This window comes from Neophocaena asiaeorientalis, unplaced genomic scaffold, assembly GCF_003031525.2.
Source record: "Neophocaena asiaeorientalis asiaeorientalis breed wild unplaced genomic scaffold, Neophocaena_asiaeorientalis_V1.1 scaffold134, whole genome shotgun sequence".
In the NCBI taxonomy this organism is placed as follows: Eukaryota; Metazoa; Chordata; class Mammalia; order Artiodactyla; family Phocoenidae; genus Neophocaena; species Neophocaena asiaeorientalis.
This window is the reverse complement of record NW_020185339.1, coordinates 15,061,904-15,089,759: the sequence shown is the minus strand read 5'-3', so window position 1 is coordinate 15,089,759 and position 27,856 is coordinate 15,061,904. Positions and strand designations below refer to the sequence as shown.

General features: G+C 38.0%; 1 protein-coding gene and 1 long non-coding RNA gene across 3 annotated transcripts in view; one reads left to right on the top strand and one right to left on the bottom strand.

The window, feature by feature from the left end:
- LOC112394379 (uncharacterized) overlaps window positions 1-3,287 on the bottom strand; it is a 12,017-nt gene extending 8,730 nt beyond the window's left edge. Inside the window, exon 1 of the long non-coding RNA XR_003002119.1 lies at window positions 3,193-3,287. This is a non-coding gene — a long non-coding RNA (uncharacterized LOC112394379). The remainder of the gene's footprint in view (window positions 1-3,192) is intronic.
- A 184-nt stretch (window positions 3,288-3,471) lies between these two features.
- The window catches only part of CAND1 (cullin associated and neddylation dissociated 1), a 41,068-nt gene continuing 16,683 nt past the window's right edge, over window positions 3,472-27,856 (top strand). The window contains exons 1-5 of one of the 2 annotated variants that reach the window (XM_024736883.1): window positions 3,472-3,932; window positions 4,134-4,218; window positions 15,726-15,869; window positions 24,484-24,638; window positions 26,447-26,570. In XM_024736883.1, coding sequence (XP_024592651.1) covers window positions 15,730-15,869; window positions 24,484-24,638; window positions 26,447-26,570 — 419 coding nt within the window. In that variant the 5' untranslated portion in view covers window positions 3,472-3,932; window positions 4,134-4,218; window positions 15,726-15,729. The remainder of the gene's footprint in view (window positions 3,933-4,133; window positions 4,219-15,725; window positions 15,870-24,483; window positions 24,639-26,446; window positions 26,571-27,856) is intronic. The other variant, XM_024736882.1, reaches the window with a different exon arrangement.

Sequence of the window (27,856 nt, the reverse complement as noted above, 5' to 3'; positions counted from 1 at the left end):
CTGAGTGGTGGGGTTTTTTTTTTTTTTTGGTTTTTTTTTTTTTTTTTTTTGAGTGGGGAGGGAAGGAAAGACCCAGCACTGAGCACTCTGCCAACTAATGACCATATTTCTCTTAGAATCCTCTCTTCCCATGGTGGTCCTGATATAGACAGGAGGGTGTGCTTGGCACAGTGTAGACAATAAATGAGAAACAAGTTAAACTACTGGTTGATATTTGAAGAACCTCCCAACAGCTTGAAAGACTCTATTTTTATTTTTTTTACTTTTATCAAATTTCTTATCTCAGTTTTGCATTATAACCACTAAACAGAAAGAAAATCTTAGAGGATAACCTTATCTAGACTTATTTCCTTTTGCACTTAACATTAATTTAGCATTTACAGATCCTTAAAGGAAAACATTTTCCCACTGTTTAGCAACAAGCTATATTCAGTGATACACAAATCAAATTTCTAAGTGGTCAAGAATACAAAATAAAATTAAGTACTATTGAGTGCCTATTACGAACTTGGCAAGGGCTAAGTACTTGAAAGAAGCAGAAGTGATTTCAAGTTGGTATAAGCTCTTAAGGAACTTACACTGCAGTTGGAGGCTAGCATATAAACACTATGATTGGTCAAGATCTTAGAAAGTGAGATAGGGGAGGTGAGAGGCATTCCAGGTAGGGAGAGGCATTCCAGTACAGAGGTTTGGAGTATGGGCTCTGAAGCAACACTGCCTGGGTTTTCATCCTGACTGCTCTTTATTGCTGATCTTTGGCAAGTTACATAACCAGTCTGTGCCTCTCATACTTAAAAAGCAGATTAAATTAGTTAATGCAGCACCTCACCTATAAGTAAGTGCTTATTATTATGATGACCGTAATGATGTACAAAAACTTGGAGCTGGGTCTTTGAGGTACTCAAAAAAATTGACCCGAGCAATTCCTATACTGTATTAGAATAGTGGGAGAAAGATCAGAAAGGGTTAGGGACAGATGAAGGAGGTCACTGATTGCAACTGATTGCAAACATTTGGACTTTATTTAGTAGCAGAAACCTGCTGAACTTTTAAAACTGGTGAGTAGCCCTATAAAAAGAATGTTTTGGGAAACTCTAAACTGGCTATGTAGGATGGTTTGGGATAGGGACAAGACTGAGAATGTAGTAATAATAACAATAGCCAACTTTTATTAGATGTGTTCCATGACCTTTGTAAGTATGCAAAAAAATTAGTTATAAATATTATTATTATGTTCTGGACAATGTGCTGAGCACTTTATATGGGATATCTGTTACAGACTGTCATTCCCGCCCCCCCATTCATATATTGAAGCCCTAAACTCCAGTATGACACTATTTGGAGATAGGGCCTTTAAAGAGGTAATTAAGGTTACATGAGGACACAATAAAGGCTAAATGAGGTTAAAAAGGTGGGGTCCTAATCCAGTATGATTGGTGTCCTTATAAGAAGAGAAAGAGATAGCAGGCTGTGGGTGCATAGAGAAAAGGCTTTGTGAGAACAAAGGAAAAGGTGGCTGTCTGCAAGCCAAGGCCTCAGGGGAAACCCACCTTGCTAGCTCACTGACCCTGGACCACCAGCCTCAAGTGAGAAAATAAATTTCTGTTGTTTAAGCCACCCAATCCGTGGTATTTTGTTATGGCAAACCTGGCGGACTAAGACAATAGCTAATTTGACTCTTAAAACAGCTCTATGGGGAAATACTCTGATGATCATTGTGTTACCCATGAAGAAAGAGAGGTTCAGAGAGCTTAAAATGAATTGCCTACGACAGCTAATAAGTGGCAGTAAACAGAATTTATATTTAAGCTAACTACAAATATTATAGTTCAGTTGGAAATTGATAAATGAAAGATTTGTACATACAAAAGGAAAAAACATGACTTGGTTCTCATTAGATTCAGGCTAAAAAAAAGGGTTATCACTAGATGATTGAGATTTTAGGCCTTGGGGTTCACACAAGATAAATGACTGGCTTGTTTGTGTGTGATGTGTCTGGGGTGTGTGTGTGTGTATAGTTTATATTAAATACTGTGAAAAGGTTGTTCAGAGCAGAATGGAATTGTGGCTGAAGCACTCATGGAACCTAATAATAGCTAACTTGGGTAAAGTACAGGACACATGTGGGTAAACGAGTAATGAGGGGAAATTTAAATATGAATTATTAGGTCAGAAAGTGTTTCATCTACTTTGTTATTGCCTATAACTATGCCTGTCTTTTCTAAGACACTAAATAACATTTGGTGAATATAGGAAAGAACAAAGAAATGTTGAGATTTAATACCTGGAAGAAAGGAGCTATTTAAATTCTTTTTTCCCCCAACTAGAGCAATAACAGATTTAGACTGAATTTTCCTCGTCTCTTAACTGGGCTTTCTCTCTCTCTCTCTCTCTTTTTAAATTTTATTTTTAGGAAGGCCAGCTCCAATTCGAATGAAGGAGATAAAAACATGGATACTGAAACACATGATTCGGTATCTCCGATTGCTGTCTGTGTATGTTTTAGGGAACAATAAAATAGCTGCAGGATTATTAATTCCACAAATGCTGAATACAGAGAGTAATCATTTAGCTATTCCAGATAAAAGGAATAAGCCCTGAATACAATCATCGGTCATCGGCCCTTGGTCTTACTATGGTCCTTATTGCTTTAGGGGGCTGGCTCTTCAATGCACGTTGGGAGTGCCCAGAAGAGGCTCAGCCGCCTTCAGAGGATGAGGCGACCATCACTCTCATGGATTAGTGCTAGGAAGCCGCTACTAGGCCTCTGCCAAGAACATCAACTCATCCGCAATGCGCCTGCCCAGACCGCAGCAGCCTAGCTCTGCACACACCCCACAACAGCCAAAAACAACTGTAAGAGAAAATTCGAATCTGCTGCAGAAATCTAATCCACCGTACTCCGAAGGATTTACTCAACACAGCTGCCTCGCCAGACTACAAATCCCAGCATTCAGGCCTCCCATGGAGCCAATGAGGAAGCTACAAGTTCCTTCAGCCAATCATATCTTGACCCAGTGTAACGTGCGGACTGAATTCTGGGATTTGTGGTTTTCACGTGGCAACTTGCACCATCGTGGTTAAGGCAATGCAGGCCACGCGACCGATTCAGAACGAAAGCTCCTTCTAATAACTCTTCTGTTCGCCCCGAGTCTAACCAGTTAATTAGCTTTACTCCTAGGCCTTATGCACCTTAAAAATCGTAATCTTTTTCTCTTACTGTCGTACAGGAAAAACAAGTTATTTTCGGATGAAGGTATCCTCCTCCCAGTGGCCCCCAATCCTTTAACCGCCGCTTTCACGTCTCGCGAGAACAGCCCCTTTTGGCCGTTGTCATGCCTCCTGAAGGGCGGGTCACGCGAAGATTGACACAGGCTTCAGCCAACAGGATTGTCCTTTACCTAGCGTCTCAGCAGCGTGCGTGGGGAGACTTCCTTGAACCCTGACCTCAGCTTTCCGTAGCGTCCCGCGTCTGCCGCGCCCTCCCCCGGAGCGAAGGAGGCGGGTTTTGGCCTCTTGCCTTAGGGAGCGAGTGCGGAGGGAGTGGGAGTGGGACTGCCCCGAGTGGAAGTGGCTGCCTCTCCGGAGAGAGCCTGCTGTACTCCTGGCTGCTCATGAACTCGTTTTCCGGCGAGCAGCGCCGTCGTTAGGCCGGCCCCGTAGCCTCTGCTTCCCCCGGGACAGGCCCACGCCTCGCCGGGGAGGGGGCAGCCCGTCCAGGCGCCTCCCTTGTCAGCGTCTGCGTCGCGCTGCGACCCTGGAAGCGGGAGCCGCGGCAGCGAGCGAGAGGAGGAGCCCCAGCGGCGGCGGCGGCGGCGGGCAGCAGCACGAGCAGCGCCGGCGGGCGGGATCGAGGCCGGCAACATGGCGAGCGCCTCGTACCACATTTCCAATTTGCTGGAAAAAATGACATCCAGCGACAAGGACTTCAGGTGAGGCCGAAATCCGACCCTCAGCTCCCCTCGGGGTCCCCCATCCGCGGCCCTGGCCCTCACACAGGCCTTGCCCCACCCCTTTGGCCTTAACTGGTTGCTCGGCTTTGCGGAGGTCTCCAGGCCACCCTCCGCTCCCCGATCCGGCAGGTCCCTTTCCTCGCCCACCTTCTAACCCCCTTCCCCCATTCTTTCCTCTAGGCCGTTGCCCGTCTCTGGTCCTAGGCCTCTTCTGCGTCCCCCACCGCATGTTCTGCCCTCCCAGGACGTGACTTTCGCGTCCCAGGTAGCGTGAAGGAGCGAGATCACGCACCATTGTGAGCAAGGGAGTCGCTCTACGCTTGGAGACCCGGAGGCCAGGCCTACCCGCCGGCCTGCCCGAGGCGCTAGGCCGCCCTGCTCCCGGGGCCAGAGCTGCTGCTGCTGCCCACTCGGGGTCCCAGCTGCCGCCTCCTTTCTCGCAGATGTGAGCGGGCCTAGGTGCATTCAGCTCGAACGATTTGCTTTCTTTTCCAGCCCTTCGGGGATTGGGCTATAAACTTTCTTTGGATTATCCCTTTCGTCAAGGTGGGAAGAAGGTGGAGGGGGAGCCAGGAGGGTGGAAACTTGACTCGTAGGGTTTTCCCGCCAGCATTTCTTGTCATTTTCCCTCGTCAGGCAAAAACCCAAGCAGGATCTCGGGGTTTCAGTCTCATTTCTTTATATCCAAAATTACTGCCAGAAAGGTGAATTACTAAACCTGAAACAAAAAGGTGCAACAAGCAAATGGGTCTTATTGAAAGGAGTTTTCTAATATGGGGATGGTGAATGTGAAGGTTTGTTACAAAGTTCCGTTCCAGGAGACTTGTACGGTTGGTTCCAAACCTTGGTCACATGCATATTGAAGAATTGTTATATTTTCACGGGTAGTCTTGGTTTCTCTCCTTCTTTTTGCACTACAGTAATTGTTACATTCTTTCCTTCCCGCCTTCTGTCCCATCACAAAATCAATCAACTCCCGATCTAATTAGCTTTTTATAGCTTGGATACTTGTTTTGTTCTCTAGTGGTTTTATTTTCTGTGCATTTTAACGGGAAGAAAAAAATAGTCTTCAATTTAAATTGTGGCTGACGGGCTTATTTGTTTTTTTTGTATGAACGGTACGTTTTAACACCTGAAAACACGCGCAAACCTTATGTACTGGGGAAATATTTTTTGATTTGTGAAAGGAGAACCAAGAAAAATGTAATAATCTGTTCCTAATTAGATTAATATGCTGGCATATTAAAATAGCCAATGAAATACATTTTGGTTCTGTGACTTCATAGCCAGAAATGATTCTCAAAAAGTTTTGCTATCTAGGGAGTTTTTAAGTATTGTATTCAAAAGTTTTAAAATTAGTTTGCTAATAATAAAGGTTCGAGTGTTCGTTTTTGGAAGAGACGTGTTTATCTTGGGCATTAATATTTTTAGATTTGTGAGTTCTAGGGTCAAAATCAAGATTAAAATAAATAAAAGGTTTTGTTTGTTTTTTAAAGGATTAGAATGCTGTTTACTTCCCTTTGGAGCTTTGCTTGCTCCCAGTGCAAGCCATTAAAATTTAAATAAACATTTGAATGGAACATACATAAAAAACTTTAAGTAGGTAGAAAGTGTGGTGTGATTTTTACCCCCTGCCATTTCTGTCAGTTTGGCTCATTCTGTAAAAGTACTGACTTTCATTCTGATTGTGTTCAGTTTTAGTCTAAAGATAGGACTTTCCCTATAATAGTACAGTTTTGTTCCACTAGTCAGACTTGTGTGTGGATAATATGTTTAGAATAAAGAAGTTAAGTCATGTGATAATACTGCATATGTGATTATTGACTGAAGCTTTCTTTCTTACATTTCCTCTAAAAGAAAGGTAATACGTACATGCTTGAGTTTTTTGTTTTTTCTAATTATATGGAAGAGTAATGCTCTGATGTTAAGGTATACTAGTGTTGAACTTGATAAGGATTATCTACCAATTTGGGCTTGAATAAGTTAAAACATTGCTTGGAGGATTACTCCTAAAAATGTGATACTGATAATATTTTTAATAGTTGGTGAATATTATAGAAGATATGCCTAAGAACAGTAAGTGACTTCCAGTAATTTGTCATTAAGATATTTTTAACAACTAAGTTTTTAAGACTTATTACGCTCAGACCATTCAGTAATAGACAAGTCTTGGGAACCAAAGCACTATATATATTAAATTACTGACACTTAAGAGATTAATTAAAATAACGTTTGCGGTCAAGTGTTTTGAAGATTTTTCCGTATTTGAATACATGTGTTCTATTTTTAAATGATGCTTTCTAATTTCTCATTAGAAATTTATTTACTTGTTTATTTTGCTGTAAATATCATAGTTATTGTTACATGTTTTAAAATACCTAGTGCTAGAAGGATTTTGAGGACAAGATTAACGTTATAGAAAATCTAACATGTGCAGACCACTCTACCTTGTGCTAAGGGGAGAAGATATTACATCCAAAAGGAAGAAAAAACCATTTTTCTCATTGTGGAATCCAAAGGGAATATGACCTACCAGTTACAAATATGGGTTCTAGTCCTGTAGGATTCTTTGCTGTGTACTATCTGATATCTTGGACAGGCTACTTAGTTTGGGATTAAATTCACTTTTGAGAGACTTGTACATGGGTAATTACAAAAGGTCCCTTATAGGCCCAAATTTTCAGGTCTCTGAATAACTAAATAGATTTTTAATGTAAAGAAGGTAAAGAAATGGATGCAGACTTCAAAATTTTGGAATGTCAACGTTTTTAAAGATTTTTTTTTTTTTGGTAGGACTTAAATTATAGGCGCAATTTATTGGGGGGAAAAAACCTAGTGTCCTTATTTCTTTCATGTTTTATTGTTCTTCGAAGGTAGGATACTATGGTTTAGTGGCAGTAAGTAGTGACTCTGTAGATAACAGAATGAAAACTTTAATGTGTATAAACAAAGTGAATGCTGCACCTATAAATATTAATACTGAATATTCAGTGGGTTGAGGTAACTAATAAGGTTCTGCTTTTATTTTCATATGCTTCATCACCAGCTGAATTCCAGTATTCCAAGGAATCAGGAGCTAAAAAATTTTTTTTTACCGTTCTTTTATTTCTCTGTACATAATTGTTAATGCTTACTGTGGACTTTATACACTTGATCCTTACAACTTTAGTAAAGTGGATACTAGCAATCTCTGTTTCAGCTGAGGAAACTTCAATCTGGTGATGCTGAGTGCTTGCCCAAGGCCAGTTAAACAGTAGTAGATTAGGGATTTCCAGATACCCCCAGAGCATGAACTCTAAACTACCATATCCTACTTCTGCAAGATTTTGACTAGGGGACATTAAGAGTAAGACCTTAAATTTCAGTTCCCTCTAAGTTAGGCTTAGGGAGTATTTTGTGCTAGAAGATTAAATAATTCCCTGAGAGGGACGACAAAAAGTTGAAGATAGTGCTTGCCTTCAGTATTCTCTGCATGCTTGTTGAGTGGTTAAGGCATTTGTAAAAACATAAATAACCCAGGGCAGTATGTAGTGTTCAGGCTTAAGTGGCAGAGAAGATGAAAGCAAGGAGATTCATTCAGGTTCAAGGAGTGATCTGAGCTAGGTCTTGAAGTTCTAGGTAGGTGTGAAAGCACACAATACAAACAGCACTCTTGGGGTGGGGATAGGAACGGGTAGGGACCTTGTCTTACTGAACTGGATCCTCCACTTTATTCAGTGCCTTGGCCATGTGGGTTCTCAATAGATAACTTGTTTTAAATTCCAGAGTTAAAAAAGCATGTAAGGATTGGGGAAGTTTAAGAAGTCATTGTAAAATCTACCAATCTATTATTTTTAAATACCATTTGATACAATCTTAAAATAATTCACTACATTGTAGAATTTCCTAGCTTGATTATGGTTTATGTCACCAAATATATTTATGTGTTTTGACTATTGGAAGGCATTTGCCCTTGGAAACTGTTTAAAATGCTAATAAAAATCTCGGGCCTGTTACAGAATCATCAGTTTTCAGAGGTGGAAGGGAGCTTAGAGATCCCATAACATAGCTGAAAGTACTGTGTGGGCATTTACAATAATGAAACAGGAAAGACTACATTATCTGGACTGCTTGTGCTTGAAGAAAAGTAAGTTTAATCCGAAGAAAAAGATTTGCAGAGATTAAGAAGGTGATTTCTGAGCATTTTCTAAGTTCTTTGTACATTGATGGCATTAAGTTACACGATTTCACTTGTGATTTGGTGGGGAGGGATACAGGTATAGTACTGCTAATGCTCATTATCAGCAATGATTAGGGCTCACTACTGAAAAAGAGGAGAAAGGGACCTCATTGAGGAAACTGAAGAAGAAAGATGACTAAAAATTAGTTTTATTTACGTGAACGATATTAAGACTGTCCCAAGTGAATTCATAACTCTAAGAGAATAAATGAGACAGCAGTGTGGTGTGTACAAGATATATGAAAGATAATTGGCTCACTGGGTGATGCAGTTGGCCCATAGCATTTAGATTTCTGTTGGAAACAAGGGTAAAATTGTGTTTATATATTAAGGGAAGGGTTTTGGAAACCACTCATTGTGCAGTACAAAGGATCTATTTCTACCATTACTGCTCCTTTAAGCAGCGCTCTTAATCCCCTCTCCTCGCGCACCAGGAAACAAAGAGGTAAGAAAAAGTCTCTTGCCTCTTCGGCAGGTCCAGACTTTTCCCCGGCCTCCCTCCCGACTAGCCGTGGCGCACTAACCCCCTGCATGCTGTGTTCAAGCCCCCAACCCCAGTCCTCCCGCGGTGCTCCGACCGAAGCCCGAGCCTCAGCTCCCAGCCCCGCCCGCCCCGGCCGGGGAGCAGACAAGCCTCTGGGCTGGTGAGTGCTGGTCGGCACCGATCCTCTGTGTGGGAATCTCTCCGCTTTGCCCCCCGCACCCCTGTTGCTGTGCTCTCCTCCACGGCTCTGAAGCTTTCCCCCTGTGCCACCCGCAGTCCCCGTCCGTGAAGGGGCTTCCTAGTGTGTGGAAAGCTTTCCTCCTTCACAGCTCCCTCCCACTGGTGCAGGTCCCGTCCCTATCCTTTTGTCTCTGTTTATTCTTTTTTCTTTTGCCCTACCCAGGTACGTGGGGGGTTTCTTGCCTTTTGGGAGGTCTGAGGTCTTCTGCCAGCGTTCAGTAGGTGTTCTGTAGGAGTTGTCCCATGTGTAGATGTATTTCTGGTGTATCCGTGGGGAGGAAGGTGATCTCCGCGACTTACTCTTCCGCCATCTTCGCTCATTTTACCATTATTTTTGCTTCTCTAATTGGATTTACTAAAGATGAATAAGTTCTGTCCTCAGTGAACTTTCAGTCGCCAAGTGTGTGTGTTGCAGTCTGACTGTCTTGCTCATAAGTTTTTGCAGAGCCTGGCACAGTTTCTAATGATGGTACCTCCAAAATACTTGAATAAATCAATGAGATGGCACTGCCTGTAGGTTAATCCACCTGGGACTCCCATAAAAGTCTGAAAGTTAACAGCGTAACTTCCTCCTCTCCCACCTTAAACCTTTTTTATTCTTATTTTGTTGTGTTATATTACCATCCACCAAATGTCCCAGTTGGAAAGCTTGATGTCATCCTTTCCTCTTTGCCTTAGTTCCCTGATGAGTATTTCTCAAATTAGTCTCTCTCAGGCCTCTTTTTAATCCAGTCTTTTGGTAATTTTTCCATTAGAATTTTCTCTCTAAATATCACAGCTGATTGTTGCCTTCTGCACTAATTCCCATAGACTACGAGATAAACTCTAAACTTAGAGGTTGCCCTCCTAGGCTTATTGAAATTACTCTCCCTCAAATCCCTCACAATCTCCAGGTAACTAATTTAGTGGGTGTTTTCTTTGCTCTTTTATTTGATATGTAATGTAAGCACTGTTTACCACTTTTTTCTTCTTGATATTCTCTTATATGTATAGATGTCCCTCACAGGTTTGGTTTGTTACCATGTAGTGAGGGAGAACACATACTATGGGATATCTCAGTAAGAGGGTGTTAGGACCTATTTGGGTAATTTTGGGAAGGAAGCAGAGGTTTGCTTTAGATTGGATGTTGTTATCCAATGTTGTTTATTTTTTATTTTATTATTACTTTTTATACAGCAGATTCTTATTAGTCATCAGTTTTATACATATCAGTGTATACATGTCAATCCCAATCGCCCAATTCAGTACACCACCATCCCTACCCCGCTGGGGTTTTCCCACCTTGGTGTCCATATGTTTGTGCTCTACATCTGTGTCTTAACTTCTGCCCTGCAAACTGGTTCATCTGTACCATTTTTCTAGGTTCCAGATACATGCGTTAATATATGATATGGAATATCTTTTTCCATCCCCTCACTTTCAGTCTGTGTGTATCCCTAGGTCTGAAGTGGGTCTCTTTTAGACAGCATATATATAGGTCTTGTTTTTGTATCCATTCAGCACGCCTGCGTATTTTGGTTGGAGCATTTAATCCATTCACGTTTAAGGTAATTATCAATATGTATGTTCCTATGACCATTTTCCTAATTGTTTTGGGTTTGTTTTTGTAGGTCCTTTTCTTCTCCTGTGTTTCCCACTTAGAGAAGTTCCTTTAGCATTTGCTGTAGAGCTGGTTTGGTGGTGCTGAATTCTCTTAGCTTTTGCTTGTCTGTAAAGCTTTTGATTTCTCCATCAAATCTGAATGAAATCCTTGCTGGGTAGAGTAATCTTGGTTGTAGGTTCTTCCCTTTCATCACTTTAAGTATATCATGCCACTCCCTCTGGCTTGTAGAGTTTCTGCTGAGAAATCAGCTGTTAACCTCATGGGAGTTCCCTTGTATGTTGTTTGTCGTTTTCCCCTTGCTGCTTTAAGTAATTTTTCTTTGTCTTTAATTTTTGCCAATTTGATTACTATGTGTCTCTGCGTGTTTCTCCTAGGGTTTATCCTGTATGGGACTCACTGTGCTTCCTGGAGTTGGGTGGCTATTTCCTTTCCCATGTTAGGGAAGTCTTCGACTGTAATCTCTTTAAATATTTTCTCAGGTCCTTTCTCTCTCATCCTTCTGGGACCCCTGTAATGGGAACGTTGTTGCATTTAATGTTGTCCCAGAGGCCTCTTAGGTTGTCTTCATTTCTTTTCATTCTTTTTTCTTTATTCTGTTATGCAGCAGTGAATTCCACCATTCTGTCTTCCAGGTCACTTATCCGTTCTTCTGCCTCAGTTATTCTGCTATTGATTCCTTCCAGTGTAGTTTTCACTTCAGTTATTGTGTTGTTCATCTCTGTTTGTTCGTTCTTTAATTCTTCTAGGTCTTTGTTAAATATTTCTTGCATCTTCTCAATCTTTTTCTCCATTGTTTTTCTGAGGTCCTGGATCATCTTCACTATCATTCTGAATTCTTTTTCTGGAAGGTTGCCTATCTCCACTTCATTTAGTTGTTTTTCTGGGGTTTTTATCTTGTTCCTTCATCTGGTACATAGCCCTCTGCCTTTTCATCTTGTCTATCTTTCTGTGAATGTCAGAAAGGGGTAATTCTGTCATTTGACGTCTTAATAAATGTTATAAGGAGGGCATAGTAAAGCAGAGGGAAAGTTATAATTGGTAAAGAAGTAGCAGTCACTCATTTAGTTAGGAGGATGTTTGGTATTTTATGTTGCTAAGTGAACTTACCTGAAATGGATGTTCTGTGTGTTTATGCCCAGGAAAAAAATATGCTTTCCCTGAAAGCATCAGATCTGTTTGGGTTATTCATTTGGATGTTATCACTGAAGTTTAGGTATGAGCCTTAGAACAGTTCCTGGACTGTAGGGGCTGCTGGGTCACCCCCGCCCCCCGCCCCTGCCGACAGTCCTTACTTTTGGCCAAGGGCAGACAAAGTTGGTCTGCAGGGCAGTAAGTCACGTTGTTGATGTCTTCAATTTGGTTGGGATTTTGCTGATTAGGATCAGAGGAGTGGCCATTCAGTATAGTCTGTAGTTGAACCAGACTTGTTAAATCTCTCTTCCTGTGTTGTAAGATGAGTGGTTGAACCGTCTAATGTATGACAGTGGTTATTCAATAACACTAAGACTGGACAGAACGTATACTGACTATAACACCCAAGTCCTGTGGTTTCCCTTCTACTTCTTTGTCCTTTTCCTAACTCATCCTTTACCATCCCCATATCTAATCCATTTCAAAGACCTATAAACTTTAACCTTGTAAATCTCAAATAGGGTTTGTTCTCATTATATTATTCGCAGTAGTTACTTATCTAACATGTACTTTTTCTGGAAGACACATCATGGCCTCTTGTATTTAGGAACACTAGATAGCACTTCAACACCATGCTTGCGGGTCATTTTAAACAGCAAAATTACCAACAGAAAGCACAAACATGCAAAAAAAACGAAAAAAAACATGTGGCTCCAGATAGACTGAGAAGAGGGTGCTTGTTTACAGTATGAGAGCTGAAATAGGCAGAGTGTCACCTGGTGCAGTGTCAGCTGGGAGTGTGTGCAGAATGTGTGCTTTGGGTGATTCAAATATTTCCTGGTTCTTCACATGTCTGCACATGTCATGAAAGCGCTGGAAAATTGATTTGGGGGTTACAACAAATTTTACTCTGCTAATAATGGGAACTGACTGTGTGTACATTTTTTCCATCTCCATTTATTGTCATAACCCTAATTCTGGCTACCATCATTTCTCACTTAGACTGCTGCAATAGCTCTCCTAACTGTTCTCTATCCAGTCTGCTAAATGAAGTTTGGTTCTCTCAAACTGTTTTCTACAGTGTAGATGGAGTAATACTTCTGAAATGTAAATCTGATCATTCCATTTACTCCCCATCTCTACCTCAGATGAGTAGTTTTCCATCACTTTTATTTTATCATTATTATTATTTTTTAATTTTAAAAAATTGTCTGGCCACGCTGTGCAGCGTGTGGGATCTTAGATCCCAGATCGAACCTGCTCCGTCTGCATTGGAAGCGTGGAGTGTTAACCACTGGACCGCCAGGGAAGTTCCTCCCATCACTTTTATTTATTTATTTATTTTAAAACATCTTTATTGGAGTATAATTGCTTTACAGTGATGTGTTAGTTTCTGCTTTATAACAAAGTGAATCAGCTATACATATACATATATCCCCATATCCCCTCCCTCTTGCGTCTCCCTCCCACCCTCCCTATCCCACCCCTCTAGGTGGTCACAAAGCACCAAGCTGATCTCCCTGTGCTGTGTGGCTGCTTCCCACTAGCTATCTATTTTACATTTGGTAGTGTATATATGTCAATGCTACTCTCTCACTTCGTCCCAGCTTACCCTTCCCCCTCCCTGTGTCCTCAAGTCCATTCTCTGCGGCTGCGTCTTTATTCTTGTCCTGCCCCTAGGTTCTTCAGAACCATCCTCCCATCACTTTTAGAATAAAGACTAGAATCCTAGTAAGATCTTCAAATCTCTTTAATCTTTTGGCCCCTGCCTACTTGGCCATAACCTCCCCACCCCCCACACACAGTTTCCTTTTCATGCTTAGGATCTCAGTCTTCCCTGATACACAACTTTCATTCCAGTCTAGGTCATGTTACTTTGTTATCCCATTATCTTTTCTTTATGCCATATTCCTTTCCTTCATAGCATTTATCTCAGGTCATAACTACATATGTAAGTACTCATGTATGTAGTTTTAAAAAATCAGTATGCCTCTATTCAGCTGTTATGTAAGTTCCAAGATAGCAGGAAACAACTGTGTTTGCTTTTGCCAGCCCTTGTATCCATAGTACCTAGCACAGTAACTGACAAATAAAAGGTTCTCAGTACATAGTGAATGAGTATATACAACCTTTCCCATCTTGACCTCAGCCTACATTTCCATCTTCCTGTTAAGTTTCTATTTCCCTGTGCCTCAGACACACTGAATTGCTTCACTCTGAGGTATTATGCCCCTTACCACCATCATGCACACAAATACATTTAAAATCCCGAACCAGCTTTCCCCATGCAAGCCCTGGTAATCCTTTGAGATCCAAACTAACTATTGGTTCTTTGGTGTGATCCTTGCGAAACACCCTTGAGTGTTTTAGAAAATTTGTGTGAGATTCTTCCATTTACCTGTCTGCTGTGTTAGATGAATAAGTTAAGAGGGGACTGAGTATAAATTTATCGTCTCAGCCCGTAGCCCCATACCTAAAGCAGTAAATGCCTAAGAGACGTTTTACAAATTGACTTTTGAATCTTCCATAGACAGCTTTCAAACAGGTCAAACAATTTCCTTATAAAATTTATAGTGCAAACCTTTTAACACATGAACAGAAGGAACTTTCTGGTTTCAGGGTCACAATTAAAAAGTAGTTCTTCTTATAACCTCATACTATCTCAATCCAGGTTTTCTGAGTTTAAAAAATATTATCTGTTGCTAATTTTGCCGGTGCTCGTTTCAACTTTTAAAAAATGTTTAACCATTAATTATTGATTTTTGAAAATCAGTAGACTTGTTTATTAGAGTATAAGCTCTGAGGCTAGGAGTCGAGACTTATGTCTTACCTGTTCTTTGCTCATAGTCCAGCCTTTGTAGCATCATAACAGGCAGTGAATAAATAAATGGTAAATAAAGGAAGGAATCTGTGTACCAGTATAGTTTCTTCAGAACTATAAAGTAACTTTTTTTTTTTATTGGGATTACATGCTTTTTTACTTAAATTGATGATCACTATGTTTTCTCTTCAACCAGATGATTAACATTTCAGGGGTTCTTAGAGGTCCTAACTGATATGGTTGTTTAATGGATTTTATCTAAGTAAAATAGTTAAGGTGCTTTTCATGCTTTGTGTGTAGAAGTACCTGCATTAGTGTTCTATTCAGTTGTTCTTTTAACTTTCTGGAATATTGTGTGGTTTTAATTTCATTTTGTCATCATATAAAATGGGGAGGGGCTTCCAATTAGGAGAACGATGTTAATTTTTAAAAGGCCCATGCTTAATTTACCTTGTATTATCCCAATTTGAACATATGCTTTTCTTTATAAGCAGTTTAATAAGACTTGATAAGAATTGTGCTTGCGCATAGTTTAAAACTTTGTCCTTTGGTAGTGGTTCTTAAGGAAAGGGGGCCGGATGTCAGTTGGAATAACTTTTGGAATCACCTCTTCATCGTTTTGAAAATACATTTGATCCTGGTTGTGGGAGTTGGGGTGGAGGTGAGAATTTGCATTTTGGAATTTTCCTAGTGATTTGTAATATGTAACTCCCAATCCAACACAACAGTATTACACAGGAAGGTATTCTTAATGTTAGTTAAAGACTTCCTAGATAAAATTCAAATCACATGCAACGAAAAAGTAAAGAGGAGCTTTTCTTCCCCTAAAAGCAGTGATGCAATTACAGCTGACCCCTGAACAATGGGTTTGATCTGCACGGGTTCACTTATATGGGAAATTTTTTCAATAAATATGTACTACATGTACTACACGATCTGTGGTCAGTTGAATCTGCAGATGCGGAAGTGCAGATGTGGACGGTGACTGTAAAGTTATACATGGATTTTTAGCGAGGTGGGGGGAGGGTGACCCCCTTGACCGCCACGTTGTTCCATGGTCAACTTTATTAGAATGAAAGAGCATTCATTGAAGGTCCGGTCAGTAAATTTGAAATCAACACTAACCCGGGGAAAATAATTTTAGCCAATGATACCTTGTTTAGAAGACTAGATCAGGACTTAGATATGAATGATAGCATTGGATTTGAAAACCGTGATTTTTTTATTAGTGCTTAAAAAATTTTAATTACCAACAAATTTTAATTTTTTGACAGGTTTATGGCTACAAATGATTTGATGACAGAACTGCAGAAAGATTCCATCAAGTTGGATGATGATAGTGAAAGGAAGGTAGTGAAAATGATTTTGAAGTTACTGGAAGATAAAAATGGAGAGGTACAGAATTTAGCTGTCAAATGGTAAGTTGTTTTTTACTTGCTTCCTACCGCCTTCACTTTCCTTTAAAAAATTCAGTGTAATAACTGGTAAATTATCTTAGTCTTGTACTATGTCTTTCTGGAGTTTTTCTTTAGAATTTGTAGGTGATTTGGTTTAGTATTTGTACTTGGTACATGAGACACATTTCCTTATATGTAGTTTCTGTATTGGCTGGACATGTTATTTTGATTTTTATGAAATACATGTAGGAAACTCCAGAAAGAGTAATTCTCTTACTTGTTTGGCCAGGTTTTTTAGCTAGGTTAAAAGGCCTATCCATCTCTGTATTCCTGGGAGGAGGGGTGGTTTTAAGAACCAATGACAAGGAAGTAAAAAATAAGACTTGATAAAGGATAGCAACAGTTAAAACCATAGTTTAATTGACACTGATGATACAGTAGTTACAAAGAATCTCCTAAAAATTGAGAATTCCAGTTACCTTTGTGTGTATGGTGCATTGACAGCATCTTGTTAGGTGTGATATTGACCACTGGACTCTTATTCTTAGTTAAAGGTACAGAATTTGAGTTCTTGGTAAATTGTATTAGTGCATCTATTTATTTTATGCATACCAAATATTAGAAACCCTTAAAAATTTACAAGTAAGTTATTAGTAAGTATAACTTCTGGTTTCATATAAAAATTAAATTATAGAATTTTATGTCATTTTGTATGGCATATAATATCTGGTATCAATTTAAATAAAGTATTGTCTCATTACCTTTGTTGGATTTTCTTATAAAGGCTTTACATTTATTTTAGGCTAAGGTTTTACATATCCTCTGTAAAAAGAGGCAAAAGTATGAGAAATCATTGGTCAGCATAGAATTTCTAGACATGTAGTACAACTTTCTTTAACTTGGGACATTAGCAAGTTTAAAATCAAATGGATCTTCAAAAAATGGTAAGTTGCAGAATAATGCGAACGAGTCTAGTTTTACTTAAATAATTATTTTTCATCTTTTGTTTCTTTTGCCATGTGCTTATTAATAAACAAAATTGTTTGGTTCAAATTATGTGCTGAGCAATAAGCAGCCTTTAAAAATGATAATAAAATGTAGGCTTTGTCCCAGATTGAGAGGTGAGAGGTACACAGGTCTTTATTCACTTGAGTATGAATCTTGTTAGAAACCTGATCGTTTGAGCTTTTGATGATCTTTTATACTTAAAATTTAACCGGTTGGGGGGAAAATGACATATATTCAGGAAAATAAGAAAGGAATTAAGATATTAACAAAAGTAATATATTAGGTGATAAAACCCAGGAACTGATTCTTGGAGGAGGGAAAATCCTAATAGATAGAAATTGGAAAATTTATCAAAGAACTCATCACCCAAAAGAAACTCATGCCCAGAAATCTTTCACACAACTCTGAAACCTGGAAGAGCAGGTAATTCCAGTATAGATAGTTTTTGAACTATTTCAGAACATAAAGTATGAAAACCTTCCAGTCTTATTTTTAAACCAAATACTGATGATGAATTCTGACTAAATACAACACTAAAAAAGAAAACTACACACCCGTTTCATTTAAATGTTCAAAATAAAATCCAACAATACATTAAGTATAATATACTTTGACCAAGTGAGCTTCATTCATCCCAAGAGTATAAGGACAGTTTAATATTATGTGCTTTATTAATTTTTTTTTTTTTTTTTTGCGGTACACGGGCCTCACTGTTGTGGCCTCTCCCGTTGCGGAGCACAGGCTCCGGATGCGCAGGCTCAGTGGCCATGGCTCACGGGCCCAGCCGCTCCGTGGCATGTGGGATCCTCCCGGACCGGGGCACGAACCCATGTCCCCTGCATCGTCAGGCGGACTCTCAACCACTGCACCACCAGGGAAGCCCCTATTAATATTTTTATTCCATCATGTTAATAGATCAGAGGAAGAAAAGAATAATGTAAACAGTAAGAATTCAATGAAGGAACTGGATGTAAAATTAATGAACAAAAATAAGTAGCCTTCACATAAGCAAATAAGCAGTTAGAAGATATGGAAGCAAATGTCCATTTATTATAGTAACAGAAAGACAAAATGCCTAGCAATAAATGTGACAAGAAATGTTACAGTGGTGACTTTGGGTGAGGGTGTTGCATGGTTTAAGGTAAGGTTACAATTTTCTTTTTAAAAACTTTCTTTTATAGAAGAAAAACTTTACTCTTGACCAATAACAAAAACATACTCGCAGAAAAGTGTACTTGGAACCAATGGAAAGACATCTCAGGTCCTTGGATAGGATAACTCAACAGGGTTGTCAGTTCTCTCCGGGTTATTTTAATGCTAACTTAATTCTAAAAATCAGTAAGTTTTTCCCACAAGCTAGACAAGTTGATTCTAAAGTATATTTTTGTGGAAGGGAGAGAAGAGGGACAGGGTATTTGCTCAAGATAGACAAAAAATTTCCTGAAAATTTCTGGAGTTGGAGGTGTGTTGGCTAGCCCTACTAGATACGAAAACATACTATTACGTTTATCTAATGAAAGCAGTGAGGTAGTGAGGCATTAATAGACCAGTAGTGTAAAATAGAATGGAAAATATTCGATACATGATACAGTTGGTGGCATCATGAGAAAAGCTGGACCTTTTTTCAAAACACTGGATAACCATTTGAAAAAGATAAAATTGTGTCCTTACCTCACAACTTCCCTACTTAAGGTCAATATTGTTCACCTTAAACTGGTTTTATGTTGGATGTATTAGTGTTTTGTGACTTTTTATTACTGATTAGTAGTTCACTGATAGCACAATGATATCTTCCTAGGTTTGGCTATTGTGAATAAAGAGACAGTGAACACTCTTGTGTGAGTCCTTTTCAGGACATGTGTCCTTATTCCTTAGGAAGAGTGAAATTGCTTTTGTCCATTTAGATTTTTAAGAAACTGTGGAATTGTTTGCCAAAGTATTTTTACCATTTTACGTGAAAGTACCAGTTGTTCCACATTATCATCAGCAGTTGGTTGTGTCACTCTTCTTTTTTTTTTTGGGCCGCGTTATGCGGGATCTTGGTTCCCCTACCAGGCGTGGAAGCCTGTAGTCTTAACCACTGGACCACCAAGGAAATCCCGGTTGTGTCACTCCTTAATTTTAGCTATTCCAGTTGGTGTATAGGTGTAGTTTTTTTTTTTTTTTTTTTTTCGGTACGCGGGCCTCTCACTGTTGTGGCCTCTCCCATTGCGGGGCACAGGCTCCGGACGCGCAGGCTCAGTGGCCATGGCTCACGGGCCCAGCCGCTCCACGGCATGTGGGATCTTCCCGGACCGGGGCACGAACCTGTGTCCCCTGCATCGGCAGGCGGACTCTCAACCACTGTGCCACCAGGGAAGCCCCATAGGTGTAGTTTTAATTTACATTACCCTGATGACTAATGATGTCTAATGTCATTTTGTCTATTGGCCATTTATTTAGTTTTTTGTGGACTTTTCCCTGTTTTTAAAATTGAGGCTGTCTTTTTACTATTGAATTATAGGAGTTCATATATTCTGGATATAGGTCCTTTGGCACATATATGTCTTATAGTATTTTCTCCCAATTTGATGATCTTAAGTTTTTAATTTAAAATTTAGTTTAGTTTGATTTAATTTATAAATTAATTTCAACTTTTATGGTTATTGCTTTCTGTGCTGAAGAAATCTTTATGTTGCAAAGATTTTTCTCTTGTGTTTTCATCTAAAAGCTTTGTAGTTTCAGCTTTTATTTTTAGTCCTGTGATCTAGAATTAATTTTTGTGAAGTAGGAATTGAGCTGTTTTTTTTTCTATATGGAAATACAGTTGTTGAAGTACCAATTTATTGAAAACATCTTCGTTTCGGTACTGAATTGCTTTGACATCTCTGTCAAAGTCAGTTGACTATAAAAGTGTAAGTCTATTTCTAGACTATTCTGTTCCGCTGATCTATTTGTCTGTTCTAATGCCAGTACCATACAGTTTTATTAGCATAGCTCAGGCTTTTTCAGGCTTGGCGCTGTTGAGTTTTGGGGCCAGATAATTCTTTGTTATGGCAAGGTATCTTGTGTATTGCGTGTGTTGTTGGATGTTTAGCAGTATCTGAACCTTTACCCACTATTTTTGCCAGTAGCATTCCTTCATCCTCCAGTAGGAACAACCAAAAATGTCTCCAGACTTTGCCAAATGTCTGTGGAAGGGCAAAAGTCACTGGTTGAGAAACGCTGGTGTAGATCTGTAGAAGTCTGAAGTAAGGTAGTGTAAGTTCTCTAGCTTCATTCTTTTCTCAAGAGTATGTTGATTTTTTAAGTTCTCTGTATTTCCATGTAAATTTTAGAATGTTAATTTCTGTTTTTAAAAGTAAACTTGCTCAAATTTTGATTGAGATTGTGTGGAAGCTGTAGAAATATTAGGAGAGAATCAACAATTAACAATACTGAATCTCGTAACTGCAAACCGTACTATCTCTTAATTATTACAGTAATTTTTGTTGATTCCTGGGGATAGTCTATCTAAACAATCGTCATCAGTGAATATCCCCCTCTTTCGATCCTGATTTTGGTAATTTGTGATTTCTCTTTTTTTCCCCCCTCAATTCATTTAATCAGGGACTTACCAACTTTACTAATCTTATCAAAGAACTGACTTTAGGGTTTGTTATTTTCCCTATTGTCTGTTGCCTTATTTAACTGATTGCTTCTCTTTTATTATTCCTTTCTTTCCACTCATTTTTTTCCTTTCTAATTCTTAAACATTTAAAGGTATATATTCTCGTCTAAGTAAATTGTGGTATTTTTATTATTCAGTTTGAAATATTTTTAATCTCCATTGTGATTATTTAGAAGCAATTTTCAAATATTTGGAGACTATCTAGATCTTTATTTTTATTTTTAATGGTTTCTAATTTAATTGCATATGGTCAGAGAACCATACTCTTTAAGGTTTCAGGGAGGTTTATTTGTTTTGGTTTCTTTTGTCTACTCATTGAGATTGGTTTTATGGTTCAGCATATGATAGGTCTTGGTAGATGAGGATGTTCCCTGTCCACTTGAAAGCGTATTCTACAGTAGTTGGGTATGGTATATTATAAATGTTAGGTCAGGGTAGCTGATAGTGTTGTTCAGATTTATATCCTTTGTGATTGTTTTTTCTTTTCTTAATATTAAATACCGAGAAAGGAGTGTTAAAATTTCCAACTATAATTGTCAATTTATCTGTTTTTCTCTTTAATGCCAATTTTTGCTTCATGTATTTTAAAGTATGATTAGGGGCATACGCATTTATAATTATGTCTTCCTAATGTTTGATGTTTTTATGAGTATAAAATGTTTCTTTGTAAATATATTTGGAATATATTTTTTCTTGGAATATATTTTTTCTTATGTTCATATAGCTGCTCCAGTTTTTTTTTTAAGATTAGTGTATCTTTCTCTATTTCAGTTTTTAATCTGTTTTTAGTTGTATTTGTTTATTTTTTGGCTGCATTGGGTCTTTGTTGCTGCTCGCGAGGGCTTTCTCTAGTTGAGGCGAGTGGGGGCTACTCTTCGTTGCGGTGCACCGGCTTCTTTCTCATTGCGGTGGCTTCCCTTGTTGTGGAGCACCAGCTCTAGGTGTGCGGGCTTCAGTAGTTGTGGCACGCGGGCTAAGTAGCTGTGGCTCACGGGCTGTAGAGAGCAGGCTCAGTGGTTGTGGCGCACGGGTTTAGTTGCTCCGCGGCGTGTGGGATCTTCCTGGACCAGGGATCGAACCCGTGTCCCCTGCATTGGCAGGCGGATTCTTAACCTTTGTGCCACCAGGGAAGTCCTGTGTTTTAAAATTATGTGCCTTGTAGACAGCAGATGGTTAAGTCTTGCTTTTTTTTCTTCTATTTAGTTTCATAATTTCTTCCCTTTGATATGAGTGTTTTAGTCCATTGTTGTTTATTGTAAGTATTGATGTAGTTAGATTTAGGTGTGACATTTTACTTTTTTTTTCCATTTGTTTCTTTTGTTGTGTGTTTTTTTGGGGGGAGTTTGTTTTTAATTGTTTTTTTTTCATGCCTTCTTTTGGGTTAATCAAATATTTTATAGCAGCAGTTCTCAAAGTTTGATTTGGGGGTCCCTGGGACATCTGTGACCACGAAAGTTCAAAACTTAATATGAGTAATACTAAGGTGTTATTCACCCTTTGATGCTCATTTTCCCATAAGTATACGGTATAATTTGCTCATTTTCCCATAAGTATACGGTATAATTTCCACAGGCTACATGACACGTTATATCACAAAAAATTGAATGCAAAAGCAGATGTGAGAATCCAGTTATTTTAAGCCCAAACATTAGTTTGCAAAAATGTGAAACAGCTATTTTTCTCATTTTTTGTTTTTTTGGAAAATATAGTTATTCCTTTAAAATGTTAAATTTATGTTAACATGTGCCTTTATTATTGTTACTTTTAATTTTTAATGTGGTAAGCATTGACAGATACATACAGCCCATATAAAGAAAAATTCTTTGGTGTCTTCATTGATTTTCAAACTGTTAAAAGGGTTCCTGAAACCAAAAGTTGGGAAGTGTCTTGTTTTATAATATTTAATTTTGATTTCGTCTGTTGACTTTTCAGATACATCATCTTTGTGTTATTTTAAAAATTGTCACTCTAGGCTATGGATTATAAATTGCATCTTAAATTTACCACAGTCTTAAAAGTTAATATTGTACCACTTGATATAAATTATATAAACCTTGAAATAACATTTTTCCATTTACCTTCCTCCTGCCTATGTGCTACTATTGTTTTTTAAATTTGTGTGTGTGTGTCCATAATACAGTATTATTGATAGTTGTGAGAAAAAATATATAGTCTCTTAAATGTAGCCTTTTAGGTATACACACATTTACCATTTCTGGTGATCTTTATTCCTTTCTGTAAATCTGAGTTATCATTTGGTTTAATTTACCTTTAGCCTAAAGAACTTCCCTTGGCAATTTCTGTAGTATAGGTCTGGTTGCCATGTAGTCTCAGCTTTTATCTGAAGTTTTTAATATAAATTTTTATTATTCTACATTTCTAAAGGGTGATTTCACGGAATATGGAATTCTAGGCAGACACTTTTTTCCATCTGTTTTTAGTTCCATCATTATGCATTCAAATTGTTGTATTCTAAAATAGAGTTTTAGAGATTTTGTAATTGTTATCTGCAGGAGGTTTAGTCCAACAAAGCTATTTTGCCATTTTAGAAGCTACAAGTCTTTAAATTCATTTTTGGAATTGCTTTTATTTTCAATCCCAATTTGTATTGTTTCACATTAGGTCTCTGCATATATGCCATGTCTCTTATTATCATTTCCATCCATTTGGATTGCGCTGTTTTGGGATTTCTCCAACCTTTCTGTTTATTTTTCTTCTTTCTTTTTTTAAATTTATTTTTTATTTATTTACATCTTCATTTACATCTTTATTATTTTCACCATCGAGGACAATGTTGGCTGTGGGTTTGTCATATATGGCCTTTATTATGTTGAGGAAAATTCCCTCTAATTCCCCAGATCATCCTGCCTACTACTTTTCTAGTCAGGCAGTCAGCTGTTATTTATTGAGAATCTGTATGTGAAACAATGATCTGAGCATTTATCAAATTAAATTATTTTCATCATGTCACTAATGCTTGAGAAAATGCATTGGCTCTCAACTTTACCACATCACATTTAAATTCATTGGCCTAACTTTAAAGATTCTCCTTAATATCCCAGGTGTTTGCCTTTCCTATTTTGTGTTTCATCTGCCTTTTGCATCAAGCAATTCTTTTGACTTCTCATTTCTTTCAGCATGTATTCTGTTCATTCTAGTCTCTCATCTGAAGTGCTCTTTTTTCTAACTATACCCCATAAATACAAGTACCTAAAAATCTGTCTCCAAGGTGCAGTCTCCTGTCTGTAAATAAATACTAATATTGAAATTAAAAGTTGTTTTCTTTTTTTTAATTGTGCAGAGTAGTGAATGCCTGCATCATTTCTAAAGTAGTTATGTGAGTTCCTTACATCACCAACCAGATGGTAAAGTTTTGAAGATAGGGGCCATACTTTTGTTATTCAATACAGTCTTGAATACAATGGCTCCTCAATGAATAGTCATGCAATAAACATTATCTCCGATGTGCTAAATTCTGTGGCAAGGACACAGGTGGAAGAGCTTTTCCCAGTTACTTGATACTTTCAAAATTTAAACAAGAAAATAAAAAGAATATAAATTTTTTGGTTCATGAGTTGGAGTTGGTGATAGATGGTAGGAAGGAAGGGTCACAGTTGGGAAAATGTGATACACTGGATGGAATTTCTATTGCAGGTAAATCATAGGATCCTTGTTAGGAGCAGACTCCTAATTAGCCTTATTATTAAAAGATGTTGTGTGTATTTGAAGGGTTTGTCGGGAGAGGGTGAAAGCATCTTCGAGTTTCATGATACTGTGATGAAAATAAGTGGGAAAAAATTGGAAACTGCAAAGAGCTTATTAAGAATTTTTTAACACTCTTATTCATATACTATCTATGTTACAGGCACAGCATTTATTTCGTGTTGACAGTTGCTAGGCAGAAAAGTTAATGTTTTCACTCATCTGTTTTTCTGTTTATCTAAATTAAAAAAATGTTTTTTCTTCCTTATGTTACAGTCTTGGCCCTTTAGTGAGTAAAGTGAAAGAATACCAAGTAGAGACAATTGTAGATACCCTCTGCACTAACATGCTTTCTGATAAGGAGCAACTTCGAGATATTTCGAGTATTGGCCTTAAAACAGTAATTGGAGAACTCCCTCCAGCTTCCAGTGGTAAGCAAGAATGCTTTTTTCTCCTATTTCCCTTTTATAAATGGAGGTATTTCTCCTCCACCGTTTTTTTTTTTTTCCTCCTGACCAGGGAGGGAGAGAGGTATCTATCCCTAAAAGATCTTTGTAAAAAAAAGTCCAGAGTCTTATTTTTGCTTAAAAATATTATTTTGATTGAATTTAAGTATCTCTTTGGAATACCAGTTCTGAAGGATTTTTATGTTGGAATAAGATTTTATATTGTATTAAATGTGACTTGCAGAATAGAGTTAAGCCAGCCTATGCAATGAGAGAAAAGATAACCAAAATCATGAGTTATTTCTGATTAGCTTTCTATTTTCAGTGTTAATTTTGCTTTGCTTTAGAATTTATGATGTAAAACTTAGCACCATTAAGACAGCTGTGAAAGAGTTCAATTTACTAGTATCTTTAATTACGGCTGAGCCTTTTATAGCTACTTATAATTTTTTTAAAATTTAAAACTACAATTAACGCATTTGTCAAGTAATTAGCTTTTGACCTCTGACAGATGTTTATGTAATGTAAGTTTTAGAATTTGTCTTGACTGCTAAGCTACAGGCTAAAATTTCAGGCTAAAGTTACTGTCTCATCTGCAAATGGGGTGGAATTACTCTCTTTCATGGAAAGAGGTATATTGGTAATAATGTAGTCTTAGTATGTAGTTTTCACTCATTTACTTAATAAATATTTATTATTCTCTATCCTAGGTATTGTGCTAGATAGTGCATGTATATTATTTCACTGTCTAAAAATGTCAGTCATATGGGAGGTCTTAAATGTAGATTGTTGATAAGGGAACTGAAATTCAGAGATTAAGTTAATTCATCCAAAGTTTTGATTACCTGGTTGGATGAAGATTCATACCCATTATCTTTTAATCCAAAGGTGATGGTTTTTTTCACTGTATCATGCCAATGTTACTTTATTTCACCAACTCTGAAGTATGTTATTTATAGTTGTATTAGCTACATTGATATTTTCCTCATTTTTTCCCTCTCATTGAAACATGTTTGTTTTTAGCTGATTTCTGGCTCTAACAAGAATTCTATTAACCATTCAGATTTTTACTTTCACAGTTTCTTGTTTCCTTTTTTTTCTCCCTGGTCAGTAACAACACAGATCTACTTTAAAATAGTCATAATCTTTATTGATGAGTCTCCTGGAACAACATTTCTACTTTGTTTGGATTGGAAAGGATCTTATTAGGTTACTAGTAAAGAGGACTTAAATAGAGAAAAATGTCATCACTACTTTCCAATCTAGAGGTGTAAGCACTACAGTTACTATTAGCTCCATAGCTGGCATTCGTGCCAGTGCACAGAAATAGTTGTCCAGTAGACTTTACTGAATCGATACTGTTTTCCCTGTGTCGTGTACTCCTGCAGCGGGGTCTGATTCTTATGTCTAATAAATTATTTGATTGAAAAACAACCTGTTTTGAAACATATTTTTCTTCTTTAAGATTTTTTTTGATGTGGACTATTTTTAAAGTTTTTATTGAATTTTTTACAATATTGCTTCTGTTTTATGTTTTGGTTTTTTGGCCTCGAGGCATGTGGGATCTTAGCTCCCCAACCAGGAATCGAACCTGCGCCACCTGCGTTGGAAAGCGAAGTCTTAACCACTGGACCGCCAGGGAAGTCCCTTGAAACATATTTTTCTGACATGGATCTCTTGAGTCAGTTTTAAAATCAAGTTTAGAGTTGCTGAGTATTTGCTAACTAGCATGAATATAAGGTGGAATTCAACATACTTGCCTTGAAATCATAATCGGTTTCTTATTCATGCAGGCTCTGCATTAGCTGCTAATGTATGTAAAAAGATTACTGGGCGTCTTACCAGTGCAATAGCAAAGCAGGAAGATGTCTCTGTTCAGCTAGAAGCTTTGGATATTATGGCTGATATGTTGAGCAGGTAAACATGACTTGTTTGTATTACTTATAATACAAATATTTGTGCATTTATTAAGAACCCTTTCGGATAAATATAATAAAACTTGGTCTAAAATTATTCATGTTTAAATTGTGTCTGTTTTATAAATGTGTGTGGTTAGGAGTGAGGGAAGAAAAAACTAATTATATTATCATGTAATACTGCATAGCAAGCATATTTCTTGTAGTTTTGAAAAATAATAAAATTTGTGACTTAAACATTTCAGCAGAGTTTTTATATTTTGTTTTACTCTTTGATGTTCTTGAATACAGTGATCTACTTGGATAAGGAGATGTGCTGGTAGGAGTGGCAAGTTTTCCAGTTAAAATAATGCTGGTATTCTTCAGCAGCCATGTTTTTTTAGAGCATGTCTTTTGAGGGTGGAAGGAACTTGGCTTTATATATTTGTTGCTTTTCTTGTTTTCCTCTGGAAGTCAAACTTGGGAATATAGAAAGAGATGTAAGCAACTCCAAGGGGGAAGTAACCTTAAAAGACCTGTCAGTATCAGTTTGTCCCTGATTCTTATAATCATTATATGTCATCATTATTTGTCTGTTATTTGTGGCTAATTCACTTGAACTTGAAAATAATCAAGTGCCTTCATGTGGTACAAATATATAGTAAAAGTGAAGAGCTATCATCCTAGCCCACACAGAGCTTATACTTTGCTATAGGAGGTAAGAACACAAATGGCTATAATGTAAGGCAGAATTGGACTAAATATTAACGGAGAGTATAGTGTATTTGGGGGTTGAAAATGGAAAGATCCAAGAAAGTTTGTTATGGAAACAGTGGCATTTGAATTTAGTTTTGAAAAGTGGGTAGGGCACAGGTGTCTATGCTTAAACATAGAATATATCAGAATATGTAAGTAGTCTTGAGTTGGGAAACATTGTATTCTAATTTTCCAGAATATAGAATGAATAGAAAAGTGGTAGGAGATCATTTTGATACATTGGAGTCTTGTTGAGGAGGGTGAGGAATTTATGCTTAATTTGATAAGTAGTGAAAATTCAGTTAGACCTGTTTTTTTTTGTTTTTTTTTTTGTTTTTTTTTTGTGATACATGGGCCTCTCACCGTTGTGGCCTCTCCCATTGCGGAGCACAGGCTCCGGACGCGCAGGCTCAGCGGCCATGGCTCACGGGCCCAGCCGCTCCGCGGCATGTGGGATCTTCCTGGACCAGGGCACGAACCCGTGTCCCCTGCCTTGGCAGGCAGACCCTCAACCACTGCGTCACCAGGGAAGCCCCTCAGTTAGACCTTTTG